At 38.5% G+C, this 15,419-nt stretch overlaps 1 protein-coding gene across 1 annotated transcript in view; it reads left to right on the forward strand.

Moving 5' to 3' along the window:
• Positions 1–15,419, forward strand: part of LOC112486248 (receptor-type tyrosine-protein phosphatase delta-like) — a 35,458-nt gene that overhangs the window by 5,951 nt on the left and 14,088 nt on the right. The window contains exons 8-18 of the mRNA XM_025062074.1: positions 1–53; positions 153–740; positions 1,180–1,280; positions 1,371–1,627; positions 2,408–2,501; positions 4,402–4,611; positions 5,479–5,639; positions 8,342–8,454; positions 10,058–10,099; positions 10,661–10,758; positions 12,910–13,033. The exon at positions 1–53 is cut by the window's left edge and continues 71 nt beyond it. Of these exons, the coding sequence (XP_024917842.1) occupies positions 1–53; positions 153–740; positions 1,180–1,280; positions 1,371–1,627; positions 2,408–2,501; positions 4,402–4,611; positions 5,479–5,639; positions 8,342–8,454; positions 10,058–10,099; positions 10,661–10,758; positions 12,910–13,033 (1,841 nt within the window). The remainder of the gene's footprint in view (positions 54–152; positions 741–1,179; positions 1,281–1,370; positions 1,628–2,407; positions 2,502–4,401; positions 4,612–5,478; positions 5,640–8,341; positions 8,455–10,057; positions 10,100–10,660; positions 10,759–12,909; positions 13,034–15,419) is intronic.

Genomic DNA, 15,419 nt, shown 5'->3' on the forward strand with positions numbered 1-15,419 from the left:
AAAGGGTGATGGTGCACGCAGCAAGCCTAAACTGATCACAACCACTGGTGCAGGTAACATACATAGACACACATATACATCATTAACATACAATTTAGAAAGGTGCTCAACATTATATTAACAATTTGTCCATTTCTCCAATGTATGTATAGTTCCTGACAAACCTCGGCTCATGGTCAGTACAACCAATATGGGCACAGCTCTCCTCCAATGGCACCCCCCTGCAGTAACTCATGGGCCCCTTCTTGGCTATCGGCTCCGTTTTGGCCGTAAAGATGTGGATCCTCTGACCGTAATTGAGTTCCCTGAACGTGAAAACCATTACACAACCAAAGAGATACATAAGGGAGCGTCATACACTTTTCGCCTTTCCGCACGCAACAAGGTGGGATTTGGCGAGGAGACGGTCAAGGAGGTGACAACAAACGAGGACGTCCCAAGTGGTTACCCTCAAAACATCATAGCGGAGGGTGCCACCACCTCCACTATTCAGGTCACCTGGCATCCTGTTTTGCTGTCGGAGCAAAATGGCAAAATAGTGAAATATGCTCTGCAGTATAAAGACATCAACAGCCCACGCAGTCCCTCAGAGCTCTTCATCACTGCCCCAGAATCAACAGTCCTCCTGGATGGCCTTAAGGCAGACACCACTTATGATATAAAAATGTGTGCCTTCACCAGCAAGGGCTCTGGCCCCTATAGCCCAAGTGTCCAATTCAGAACGCAGCCTTTGGATCAAGGTAGGACACAGTCCTGGAAACCTTCTAGTCCGTACCTTAAGAAATACGCCTTTCCCCTGTCCGGCCCTATAAAACCACAACAACTCCATCAGAGAAAATTCAAAAAACAAGAGACAATTGTATGGGGTTAATCAGAGAATCACAACAATAACATGTTGTTTTCCATCTATTTTCCACAATCTAACCATGAGTTAAGACACTCACGTGTTGTAAGTATACATGTTTCTTCATGTCTTGTCAGTCAAGCAAAAGTCACCATCATTTTTTTAAAAACTGGAGTTTGTAAGAAGGTAAGAGTTTAGGGTTAAGTTAGGTGTAGTGTGACTAAGAGCCTGGTTTTTTGCAGAGACTTTCTCAGGTAAGCACTGGTGAGGTACTGTTGGTGTATGCAGTAAAGGTTATGTTTTGTGTCTAAATCATCTACCCCCCTTTCTTTTAGCAGTGTTTGCAAAAAATTTTCACGTCAAAGCTGCCATGAAGTCGTCCGTGTGGCTGACCTGGGAAATCCCAGATACCTACAACCCAGCTCAACCATTCACTGTAAGAATTGTTAAAAAAAAAGAAATGTTTTCACAATGCATCAAACTTGCTTGGCACATAAGTAATTTATTAAATCAAACCCATGTACAGATTCTATATGACAACGGCCAGAGCGTGGAGGTAGATGGCAGGCTAACACAAAAGCTTATCACAGGCCTTCAGCCAGAGACACAGTACTCCTTCCTCCTCACAAACCGTGGAAACAGCGCTGGAGGTCTCCAGCACCGTGTGTCTACCATGACAGCACCAGACATCCTGAGAACCAAGCCGTATCTGATTGGCAAGACCAATTCCGATGGTATGGTAGTTGTGGAGCTGCCAACTGTGCAAACATCTGAGAGAATAAGGTGAGTGCTGACTGCAAACTCCTCCTCGATATCCATTTGAGACTTTTTTTAATTTGGTCTTAACTCCCAGAACACTCAAAACAAACATTCCCAAAAACAGACATGTATCCCAGTACTTGATTATCCCTGATCATTTGTGGATGGAAATAAACAAGTAAACCTGGTAACTGAGCTTTTGTGGGTTGATTCAGCCAAATCAGTCATTTGTATTCATCCCTATATTCAGTATAATATCCACTTCACCTCAGTCATTATTCTCTGAAGCAGCATAAGTCATTTAAGTACATTCTCCTAAGCCCTATGAAGTCTCTTATAGCTTTTTCAACAAAATCTGGGGTTGTGAAAGGGCCAAAGAGTGTATCTGTCTAAAGACCGGTGATTCACACCCATCTGGGGATTTTTGATCTTGTTGGATGTCATGCCAGGGCTTACGCTAATAAGATTTCTATTCGTTTGCCACACTCCCTCCCTGGGAAACACTTGCTATGGCTATGTCAAACCAGGAAGCCCAACTCAGAAAGAAGCCTTTATCTTTGGCCAGATTGATCAAAAATAATAATTAAACTATTTTTATTAAATTACAATGATCTGCTGATGCCTTATTGATGAATAAAACTACATTGAATGATTTGTATGTATGTGTTTAAATTTACAAATTCATATCAAATTGTTTTTGTCATGCTTATTCAATCTCCAGTGTCACGCAGTATGTATTCATAAAAAACAGCATTAATATTAGAATCTGTATTGAATTTTAATATGCTTTATTTTATTTTGAAGGGGGTATTTCATTGTGGTGGTACCTTTGAAAAAACAGCGCACTGGAAAATTTTTCAAACCCTGGGATAATCCTGATGAGATGAATTTGGAAGAGGTATGTTATGCAGACACTGGATATTAAAAAACATAATGCAAAATGACAGTTTTACCTTTTTCATATCCAACTGTTTGAACCAACGTAACGTCCATGTCCCCACATCCCACATTACATCACAACCACCCCCCAAAGAAAGTCTGTGGCAGTAAAGAGGGAACAGGAGACGAGTCCTACTGATTGACTCAAATTGCGGCAGAGAAAACTGTTCATATGTAAATGAGAACATGAAGTAGCCATCAAGTGCACTGCAATCGCAACTCCCATCCCCACCTCCTCCTACTCTTTGTGTCTGTGGTAATTACTTGAAGAGCTGGAATGGGCCTTCCTGTCTATTTCTAGGCTATGCTAGGCTTCTGCATATGCACAACAAAACACTTGACAACTTTCATATGAAACCTATTAGAATAGTTCAGTAGCTCTTTCTGCAAAAGTGTATCATTTAAAAAATAACCAAACATTAAAATTTCTACCAAAATATAAACTTTTATGAATTAGTTTTAAATATGGGCTGTCAAACAATTACATTTTTTGATCTGATTAATTACAGCATAGCTGGAGATTACTCAAGAGAAATCAATGTTCCTAAATATAAATGCCAAAAATAGTAATAAAAAACACACAAAACTATAACTCAAAGTGTAGCTTTAAAGAGTTGGTGGATTTCAGTCATTATTGTGTGCATTTATGGTGGCTTATAACATGAGGCAATGCAGTCAGTGCCCAGTGAGGCTGGTCTGATGCAACCCAGGCATCTCACCCAAACTTAAGGCCCCCACGAACGTATAGTGGGCATGGAGATGGTGTTTTAAGCTCAAGGTGCTTCAATGAATGAAAGGAAATGAAAACTTCTTCACACAATGTGTGTAAATAACAATGTGTTTTGACTATGTATGAGTCTGCAACATCCTGCCCATATATTAAAATTGTAATCTGATTAAATTCTCAAATTAATTAATGCCATTAATATGTTAATTTGGAGAGCCTAATTTTAAATGCAAGGGTATGATTTCATACACTGAACATTACAGGAAGTTGAATAGGTGAATTTTGTTGATTCAGAAATGGCATTCAAAACGTTTAAGAAATTATCAAGTCATTTCGAGATGTGCTCACATTGTACAAGGGCCAGGATATACGACGTGACCAGCAGACTATAAGAAAACACACCATGTCTCAACAGCCACTGGGTTTACAGCTCATGCCCACAGGCCCATGTCTGCAGCATTGACCGATCACCCAAAAGAAGCCCCTATGTCAGAATTTATTTGTTTGTCAATATTGGCACTCACCTTTTCACAACTTTTCCCAAGGGCAGCTAGATTTAGCTGTGCTGACAGGTGAGATGATTGAAGACATTATCGGACAGCACCAACAGCCCAGCAGCCCAAACATCTCACTCACACAAAGACACACGCACGCACACACACACACACACACACACACACACACACACAATGTTAACGGCAAGCACGTGTGCACAAACACACTCATTCTAGAAGAAATCGAAAGTAAAATGCCCCGCAAAACTGGTCTGATTGATTAACATACTTATGGTCCATGCTTTGTGCTCGCTGCTAAAAGTCAGAAATAAAGAACCACAACAAACAGCACTGCTGTGCTTCTTTCAGTCTTTTTGTAATACTAAACAAAATATTTTACAATGACATAGTATAATTAACTGCGGGATATTTAAATACATTTGGTCTCTTGACTGTTTTAAGCTGTTAAATTGAATAAGTCCATGGTCATTCTTTGGATGTTGTTTTATGCATGGGTATTTGGGTTTTGCAATAAGTAAAAAGGAGATCCAGATCAACAGATGTGTTTTTATGGCATTGCTGGAACGTGTCTTCCTGTTTCATCAGCTCACTCTGGCTTTTCCTGCTTCTTTTTTTAGCTACTAAAAGAGATAAACCAAACTAGCCGTGGCCTTCGTATCCGGAGACAGGCAGAACCCAAAGCCTACATCGCTGCTTTCTTCAGAGTTCTGCCCAAAGAATTTACCCTGGGAGATGGAAAGATGTACGGAGACTTTAAAAACAAGCAGCTCCAGAATGGACAAGAATACATTTTCTTTGTGCTCGCTGTTTTGGAGATGTCTGAAAATGTAAGTCTGTCATCTATCCAAACACTTCCACTGTCTCATTTCAGTTTAACAAATGCTTCACAAGATTTACAAGTGGCACAATGGTTTCAATTCACTACATCTTTGTGGGAGGCAAGAGTTTTCCTGTGGTCATTAATGTTACTCTCAGTTGTTGCAAGACTTTGACTTTAAAACTTCAAGCTCCCGCTGACTCTTCCTGCTTCAGGGAGTCGAAACCCCCTAAGACCTTAGCCGATCTTAAGAATAGCTTGATAACAGAGCTCCTCTTTAATTGCGTCTTACGTGCAGTCCGCCTTATCTCCACCGCTTCAGCTTGTGTGTATGTGTGCTTGCGTCCATCTGGACAGAAGAGCAGGAAAGCTGCATGATTAGGAGGCTCCAGGTGAAATGATGGATTTGATGAGCTGCAGGGTCTATAGTGCTGCCTCACCTCCTTCCCCCCACCCCATCAGCCCCGAGTTCACGTAGAGCAAAAGTGATAATAATGGACAGAGGGAAATCTCTCATTTGCCCACTGAAGCATATATATTTTTCCCCCCAAAGGCCATTTCTTTTTATCTTATCACAAAATATGGGGGGGAAGGGTTCAATCAAGGCAGGTGCATGAGGTGAGATATTAAAGATAATTTTGAATATGGCAAAGGAGAAATCAGGCTGCAAAACTTTCAATTGGCTTTAAATATGTAGTGTAAGAGTCTTGGTATGCTCAGTATAAGGGAATTAGCAGACGCTTTGAAGAAATGATCGGAATATTTAAACCTTAAATACACACACAGACAATGGTTGTTATCAGGCTGCCAGTGACCAAAATGTCTTCAAACTCAACTACTGATACTCATTTTATTAACATTGATCACCCATTCTCAGATAATGTACGCCACCAGCCCCTACTCTGACCCTGTCGTATCAGCTGATATTGACCCCCAGCCAATCATCGATGAGGAGGAAGGCCTTATCTGGGTGGTTGGTCCTGTACTAGCTGTCGTCTTTATCATATGCATTGTTATCGCCATCCTGCTCTACAAGAGGTAAGTACAGCAAATAACAATCTCCTCTTAAGTACTTTATGAGTACTTACTGTATAGAATGTTTTTGACTGGCACACATGCATTAAACTTTATAAACTTTACTAAATTATTGAAGGTGTAAAAAATAGTATGTGTATTCTTCTCTACTCGACCTTTAAAAGTGTGTAGGATTTAGGCATCAGATTGTGTATATTAATTTTCTTATAGCAAAAAAATAATTTGTAAATAAAAGTATACTGTACACCCATGGACATACTGTATGGCTTATTTTTAATTATGCCACAATAGCAGCCTATTTTATTGACTTTTTCTATTAGGCATGGGTCAGCTTTCTGCTCGTCATTCATCTGACTTATTATGTACTTTACTGTTAAAATTGCATTGTCATTTTTCAAACATTTGCTTTTTTGTAATTGGAAGGTAATACATACTTGGAGGATTCTGAAATATAGACATATCAATAAGCCCATTGTTGCAGTTACATGCAGTTTTATTTTAAGAAGGGGTTATCCTTCAGTTGTTTGTATAGCCCCATGATAGTACGATCTTATTATGTGCGGGAACAGATTGTACGTTTTATAGTGTGTTGACTTATAAAATAGCTAACATAATTTTGTAACGATTACCAGTTAACATTTAGAAGGCAAATAAATACGACTACTGTAGCATATTTATATATATTTATTTTAATATTTATACTGTATTTAAGATATTGCAATTGAGTGCCTTAAATATTTAGTGGGAAAACTCACAAAAAACACACAAAACTTCAAAGACACATTTAAACAAAACACAATATGTAAGATCTTAACTTAAATCCTGAGGCATAATGATCGCAAGGCTCCATGACCCTCCTCAACATCAAACAACAATAGTAGTTTCAGACAAGCAATATTGCAGTTTCACACTGAATTGAAATAAGCCCTTTTGTTTTAACCCCCCAGTGGTGGCCAAACCTAGTGCTGCCACTGCTTATCAGTCAGGAGTTTGGACATTTTGCTGCATATCAGCATATGTGTTTGTCTGCAGATTCAAACAGACTCTTGTATTAAATACAAACCTCCCTAGAGGAAAACTCAGCTCCAGATTCTAACTTTGACCTCCACTGGCCTCCTGATATCGAAGCAAACAAATGCAAATGTGTGTGATTTGTTTGTTAACATTTAGATTGTTATCTTTTTAGCTATTTATGTTTACAGCAGATTTAAACAATGTCCCAGGCTTAAGCAAATTGTATTGCAGTTTTTAAGAGGTAACAGTAAAAAAGTTGAAACTTCCGATTATTAGGAATAAATACATTTGGTTAGCCCTTTGTTATGGAATGAATGACTACTTTAACCATACAATATGACATGAGGTTTTACATGTTTGACGTGTGTTTTATCTGCAGCTGATGGAAATTGTTCAACAAATCTGTGTAGTTTGAAGTAAAAGTTTAACATCCTTCAATTACTTTTATGCATGCAGTAATTTATAATAATTGCTGTAAAATTAAGATTTCACATGTTTGCATTCAGAAAATGCTGTGCACAATTTTTAATAGGCCTCATTGTAGATTTCAATACATGCCTCATTGGAAAGCCTATTTGCGGAAAAAAGACTGACAGCAATTAGAAGTCAATTGATCACTTTAACACCCAGACAAGAAGCAATCAGCTGAAACAGCTGGAAATAGCAGAGATACAATACGCAAATCTGGGATGCACCTGGGAAACTGTAGGTTTTGAAACAAATGCTGCGTAATTGGGTGTAATCTCTGAAGGCAAGCATCAGCTACCATGTACACAAAGCAAAACTGTTAGAGAATTGGTACAACTAAGAATGAATGTTCCTAGCTTGCTAATTCTCTAGAGATACTTCTGGAAATTCTCCAAAAAAGACTAAACGTTTTCCACCTAATGATGTGTCGATATTTCTTTTCTTGCCAACCAATGGAGCAGCAAACCAGACAGGTAAGAGATAGACAAGAGTAGGATATAATATTTATAATTTAAATATATTTTATTGCCTATTATACTTGAACATATTTAAAATTTGATTTGATTTTTTTTTTAAAACGTCTTTTTGTCTACTGTTATATTTTCCAGTTGAAAAATATCTTGCAATCTTTCTCACTCATTATTTAAGGCATAACTCTCTTGGCTTTTATGGACAATATTAATTTAATCACAGCCTAGGTAAAAGATTTCCATTATTTAAAATGTGCACCGTTTGTACACTTCACACAGTTACCGTACGGATCTCAAAACACTGACAAATGACCAATAATAAAAAGGCAATGCAACCAATAAGATACTTCACTACTGAACAAAGCAACAATAGCCTCCAAGTAAGAAACGTGTTTGTGATGCCATAATTACCATAAGTACAGCCTTAAAATTACTCCAGTTGAATCTATTGACACCGTCCATTTAATAGTAAGAATACAGGCTTCACAAAAGCAGTACTTATTTACTCAAAGCTACTGTATTTGAGTGTGTTTGTATTGTAAAGAGTTGCAATTTAGTTCAGACCTGGAAGCTGTAAACAAGATACAGTACAGGGGTGTAATCCTTTTAACTGTCTCACACTATCAGTATCTGCCTTTATTGCACAAAGGGACCACTAAAGACACTTTGTGGTTACAGTGTCAGACACATCCTGGCTTTGGTTTTATGCCCACAACCACTACAGTATGTGCTCCATGCTGTTTTGTTCTACAGAAAAAGAGCAGAGTCCGAAGCCAGGAAAGGAAGCCTCCCCAACAGCAAGGAAATGCCTCTGCTTCATCCTACAGACCCCGTTGAGCTGCGACGTCTCAACTTTCAAACTCCTGGTCAGTATCACAAATGATAACCTTTATGACAGAAATCTTAATAACCATCAAAATATACATTAAAGAAAATAATAATAATAATATGAATTGTTTTAATGTTGAAATCGAATGCAGACATGCCTTAAAAAAATCTACATTGTTTCAATAAAGTGAGGGCACAACACAAGCTTCAGAAAGCAAGTCACAACTGTCAATGACCCCCCCTGGAGGCAGTTTCCAAGAGAAAATGAAGAGGTTGAAATACAAACTTGACAGTTTCATGGCACCTGCCAGCTTCCTCTGGACCTGGGTGACACAGGTTATCCAGACATACCGTGTTAACTCAGAATAGTGCAGACTTGTTGGGGTGTTATTGTTCTGCTGGACATCCCAAGATGAGCTGTTGTGGAAGATGAGGATAATAAAAAGCATGCGTATGGCTCCTCTGTGGTTTATTTTGAAGCCATGAAACCACAGCAAAGCTGTAAACGCTATTGTTTGAACTGACCGTTAGAGAGTATTGGTCACTGGTCAGGACATGGTTTACTCATGTGGTCGCAAGTCGACTAGGGAGTCACAGTCCACTGAATGCTCAGAAAGGTGGATTGCATCTTTGCTTTAGATCTGACAGCTCCAGACATAACTACTGTTACTGTTTTATTTCCGTAGGCAGCCACTGCTTTGGGACAGGCGTTCAGAGGCTGCCTATAATGTTGTAAAATCAAAGCCGTGTTTCTCAGGTCAGCTAGTATTAAGGGAGGGTATTTCATATCTGCAGGCTCAATGAAAAAAAAGATTATGCATATTAATGAAAGCTCTTCACTGATGTTAGGACCATTATGGGTATTTTTTCCTTTTGGCCCAAAGTGATCTCAATCATCCTCCCACATTTCACCCGCCTCTCAAGCCATCATTTTGCCCCCACCAACAGCCTTTCTGAGAGCTGGTATCTTGGCAATCTTAGTGCTTAAAAATTATCAGACATAATTTTGACCTTACCACATGAACACACACTTAAGTCCAGAGGCACTTCTCCATTAGACTGCTACTTTCCCCCAACACCTTCCCCCCATCACTTCAATTCTTTACAACCACATCGGACTCTGGGTTCCTAAGGTGTTGGAAATTGTACTTTCCTTTTCTCCTGGTGGTGGAAATAGACTTTGGAGTGGGGCACTGTGGTATAAACACCCATTCTGCCTTAGAGAGAAGCTAGATTAGGAGGGGAAATGATACACACAGCTTCCATTAGCTAATGCCTACCTCTGGCAGCAGTGCCTCTATGAAGGAGAGCCACATCGTCAAACCTGTTGCTGTGTCAAAGTTGTTAAATTCCTGAAATGACTAAAACAAATGTTTATTTCCAAAAATGTTATATCCAATACTGTTTAAACAAGTCATGGATTGAAGAGTTGATTTTGCATAAAAAGTCTGCTAAGGCTGTGTTCTATACTCTTTATTTCTGTGAAATAAATACTCCCATATGTATGTTACTAATTCACATTCCATTTAGAGACATCATATTCATTCACCAACACTTTTTTTTTCATTCCAGAAAAAAAATCCCATTTCATTGCAGAAAATCAGCCCCAATACATTTATTTCACCATCATTTCCTCCGCAGGTTCAGGTGTGAGCAGACACTCCAGTAACCTCCATTTTTCAAGTTAGTTGGCCTTTTGGTTATGCTTTTGACATGTCGTTTTTTGTTTGTTTTTTTTTCAGCTTAGTTTTCTTCTTATTTTCTCTCGAGTCTTTTATTCCCATCACCATCTAATTCTTCTGGTGTAATGTTTTGTCATGACGAAGGGAGAAGTTTGAAATGACAGCCTGAAAACACACCATCGCTCAGAGCAGAAACCAACATCTGGCCTAACGATTTTTAATCTCTCTTTGGTTTTTATTTTGGGGATGTTTGAGTGTCAATTGCACTGCCATGCTAACTGAACTCTGAGCTCTTCTGTGCAAATAACTTTGCCCTCTCTCTCACTAGGAAGACTCCCAGTGGGGGCAAATGTGCTCAATGACTCATTAGCTTCTGTACTGTATCCATATACTCTTTATGAGCATGGCCTCTGCTTTGAGTGAACTTCCTGAGCCTAACAAGATCAACCTTCATCCCACTGTTAAAAACACTGCTTATCTAACGATTCCCTTTTTGGCTTCAGCTTGGGTAAAAGCTTCTCACATGACCAGGCCACTGACCTTCAGTTTGTCCTATTGACAGGTATGGCGAGCCACCCTCCCATCCCCATTATGGAACTGGCAGATCATCTGGAGCGTCTGAAAGCCAATGACAACCTCAAGTTTTCACAGGAATATGAGGCAAGTGTCTAAATTTACAAACAACAAAACAGATATTGTGGCTTCTTTTACAATCATTGTCCTTGATATGACTTTAACGTGATGAGTTACAGCTAATGGTAAGCCCTACAAGCCTTTACACATCAACATGCATCAGGTGCCCCTCTATGATCGGACAGTTCTTTAGTGAGGCCACAGTCTTGCATTTAATGATGGTCCAAACATTGCATTGAAAAAACAAGCATGAAGTAGTTGAAGTATGTCAACAATGTGACAACTGGTTGCGGGGGATAAGTGCCCAGCCGGGGGGTAAGGGCCACATTTAAGATTAAAAATACCATCAATACATTACTGCATCATAACATTTTAAAATAGCTGCTATTTTTGTTTTTCCACATTATAATAGCTGACATATCAAAGAGGACAAACAGGCAGCAAATGACTTGCTGACATGATCTACAGACACAATAGTTGCCATTAGCTGCATTAATCACCTTCCTGGCTATGCTTTCAAAAAGGCTTAAAAATGACATACTTGAGAAAAACATCACCTCTAAATCCCTGTAAATAATACCTGCTAAATAAAAGATATTCTATATAAGTAACATAATACCATCTTGGATAACACTATTAAGAGAACTAGTTCCTCAATATCAAACTGAACCCTTAAACATGACATTTTGATATATAGGAAAGGGTAAAAAGATGGTTGTACCTCCGTTAGGACAGAAAAAAAGACACATTTTGTACTGCTTAGTGGATGTGTGACTCACAGCCAGGTAACTGAGAAACATTCAAGGTTTTTTTGTACCCAAAGGTTTCATTCTCAAATGTATAACCACTCAGACACATCAAAGTCAGAGTAACATCGCTGAACAAAGGAGGTGGCAACACGTTGTCCAATAAAGCAACTGCTATTGAAATTGTTCTGCACGTTAACCTAATGGACACTTGTGGACTTACACGTTTGGTCTGAAACCTCAATATAAACAAGAGGTCCTTTCTGCAGCACTGTGTGGCATCTGAACAGACACCTTTTGTCTGCTTGCCCTCGTCCGCCCTCTTTGTGTTTTTAGCCCTCTAAATTTGAGGTCACCATGTGGGTGCCTGCCAAGCTGCCCACACTTTATGACTGCAGTTTAAGTACTGCAAGTTACATTTTATTTTAAGAGGGATTTTGGCAAGTACTATAAACCAAGATTTAGGACATAAACAATTAGTGCAGCATATTGTTTTAACACATTGTGGTAAAACAACAGACATTGGTAGCAGTTTGTCCCTCCCTTCACGCTGTTAGTAATTTCTTCAGATAAGGGACTTAAAATAGCTCATGTTGTTACTTCTCTATAAAGCTACTTGATGGCCTAACCTGGTATAAAAATTTAAACATGAAGTCTATCTGCAGATTTTTACACAGATCCAGTGGAAATTAATAAAAGGTCACAACCTCTGGCTGTCCTTTTTTCTTCTGACAGACTGTACCCATAAAAGTAGTCTGGTGTCACTGAACAGAAAAACAGATATCTATCTTTTATGGCAAGTCTTTCCCTGTGTGACATTATATTTTATAGTCTTTTATTGGGGATGGGAGACCATTATTAGGACCTGCTTTAGGAATTCACAGACAGGACAGAGGGATTCAACTAGTTGTGTGTATGTGTGTATCTTCCCTGTACGTCATAAAATTGAAGCAATCATAAAATATCATATAATATCTAGTGCTGTAGCAAACTAGCACGGATGGTGTGATAACTAAGAAAAAAAACATATTTTCTTTTAAAAAGACAACAAAAACAAGGAAAGGTTTTTAGTTTGATTATTTTAACGTGGCTTTGTCCTTGAAAATGTATTCAAGGATGTCCAACCTTGGTGAGGTTGACTCAAAGATCTACTTATTTAAACAATCTCTTTCAGTTTGAAGGACCTCTCTTTTTCAAGCTCAAAAATAAAGTTACATTTATGATGTTGAAGGCTAACTGCAAAACTAGTTACTGTTCAGATGCACTGCAATGAAGCTAATTCACTTTAATTGACTAGCAGAAATTATTTTATACATTTAACTAACAGAGAACTGTATTAACATTTTACCTGTTCACCGTGGAAATAGATATGATGTATGATACGATGCATATTTTGCTTATGTTCAATCATGACATTAGTTTTATTCAACAGTCTGTGGACCCAGGGCAGCAGTTTACATGGGAGCACTCCAACCTGGAGGTGAACAAACCAAAGAACAGATATGCCAATGTGATAGCATACGACCATTCCAGAGTGTTGCTGTCCGCTATCGACGGTAAGGCCACCCACCATCACCTTCACCTTTCTACTGACATTTACATTATTGACAGCTTTACTACCTGAAAACAACACACAGTAGTTAAAAATTATATGGGTGACCTTATATTTCCCTCATTAAAGGAACTTAATATTGGTTAATATTTGATGAAAAAAGAAACTTTCTGGTAAATACATCACAATCAAGTCAGATCTAAAGTAGGAGTTATGACTCACTATACATGTATATAATTAATTTAAATCAGCCCACAGCTCAGTAATTACATGTTATTAAGAAGCCCTAGACTGCTTGAGGGGAGTGGTTACCGACCACAGTGCACAGACAACAGAAAAATGAGAGAACAAAACAAAGCTACACGGTCAAGACTGGGTGAAAAACTAGTTGGAGGATGGATGTTAGTCAAGTTTGAAACAAAAAATTTAAAGAACATAAAGATACTGAGTGAAGTATCCAATTATTTACAATGTAAACATGTTGAGTTTTTTTAAATACTGTTTTTATATAAAAAATACTGTTTTTATATATTAAACATATACATTATCATAAGAAATAATAAACTACAAAAAAGACAAATGCTACCAGCAATGTAATACAAGAAATGCCAGTTTCAATTAGCTAGTCAATGTTGGTCCATTCACTACTGTATTAAAATTAATGCAATTACTCTGTACATAAACGTCCAGTAGTTAACCATTTCTATTGAGCAGCTCCCGTGAGTGGCATGTGGAAAAGAAAGCAAGTAGGTTAATGGCCAATACAGGGAGAAATAAATAAAGACCTCTCAGAAACAACACACATTTTCAGTGCTGATGGAACTCCATTAGCCAGACATAAAACACATCTGCACAATCAAACTGGCTGCTTTGTGCCGATTGCAAGTGACTAGTGGCTAGTTCCAGGCTCAAGGGATGTTTTGTCTTCCCAGACAATAAAACAGAGACATTTTGTTTGCCTCTTGGAAAGTCTGAAGGTGAAGGTGAAAACAGTTTCTCAGACATCACTGAGAATTAGTTTAAAACTAATTTGGAAGAAATAGTGGTTACTTGTTCATTGTTCTATATAGAGAGAGTAGGCTGCCACACAGTAAATAATATTTGACTTAACGATTTCATTCTTATTCAGTGACAAGAGCGATACTTGAGACATCTGCACCCTTTTAAGAAAACTTTCCAAAATGAAATGTGACAGTTTTATAAATCTACTTCGTACCAAAGAGATGAAGGAATCAAAAAGCACCATCTGCTTGCAAATGTAGAGACTCCAAATTAATTTAGCTTTTTTTTTTTAAACACTGTGTCTACTAGACTACCAAGAATTGTCGTCATTATCGGAACTGCAACATTGCAAAAGATGATTGGAGAGTGGTGTTTATTTCTAAATAAGCAGACCAAAAGAAAAAAAATAAGAAGAAAATACAAATCCTGATTGACAGTAAGCATTAAGGCAAAATCCATTTGCAAACACATTTTTATGCAACTTGTCCTGTTCTCATTAAGGCGCAATAATGTCTTCCTTTTTATTTATTTTTTTTGCTTTTGCGTTTTTAATTTGAAGACACATTTGAGTTTAATTGTATTCATCCCTTGTCCGTCAGTCGGCTGGTTGTACATTTCCATGACGGACAAGCAAAAAGAGTCTGGGAGAGTCTGGAAGAAATATGAAAAAAAGAAGAAATGATGTGTGTGGGTTTATGAATATGTTCATATCCTATTTCCTTTTGCTTTTTTATGCCGAATGAGTTACCTGGGAGTAAAAAGCAGCCGGGAGAAGAGGAGGGAGGGGGGAAAAGGAGTTGGAGTGAGGGGATTCTCTGGTACGTGGCATCCATGCAGATGAGACTTATCTTGGTCGACCATGTGTGCATGGAGCCCCTAAACTGCCAGTCCTAAAGCATTGACTAGCTGTCAGCTCTGTCTCTTTCCTCTGGAATCCAAAAGGCTGCGGTGCCTTTCATTTAATATACGCGAAGGAAAGGAGGAGTGAGGACGGGGAGGGAGAAAATTGTTTTGCTACTGTTTTGTTAGTTTCTGTTTTTTTCACCATATGAGGTGTTGGGACTTTTTTCAGGCCAAGTTTTATCTGGGAGACAGTTGCAGATATGGAAGAGGGACACAAAATGTGGATTTCAGTCTGTTGTTGACTCAAATCCTCCCTGAATGCAACTCTGGCTCTTTCCTGCTCTTCCTTATACCAATTTTGTATTTAATGCATGGGGAAAAAAACACACACAGAGAGCTTCACAAAACCTTGTCATCAAGGCATCTGGACAGAATTCATCAAGAGCTTCCAACAAGATCAACCTGTTGCAGTTTTTCTTGCTTTTTGCACTATTTCCATGAAAAATGAAACGCCGACAACACAGTGTTACAGAAACGATCTCCGT

Source organism: Cynoglossus semilaevis, chromosome 1 (assembly GCF_000523025.1).
Source record: "Cynoglossus semilaevis isolate Cse_v1.0 chromosome 1, Cse_v1.0, whole genome shotgun sequence".
Classification (NCBI taxonomy): Eukaryota; Metazoa; Chordata; class Actinopteri; order Pleuronectiformes; family Cynoglossidae; genus Cynoglossus; species Cynoglossus semilaevis.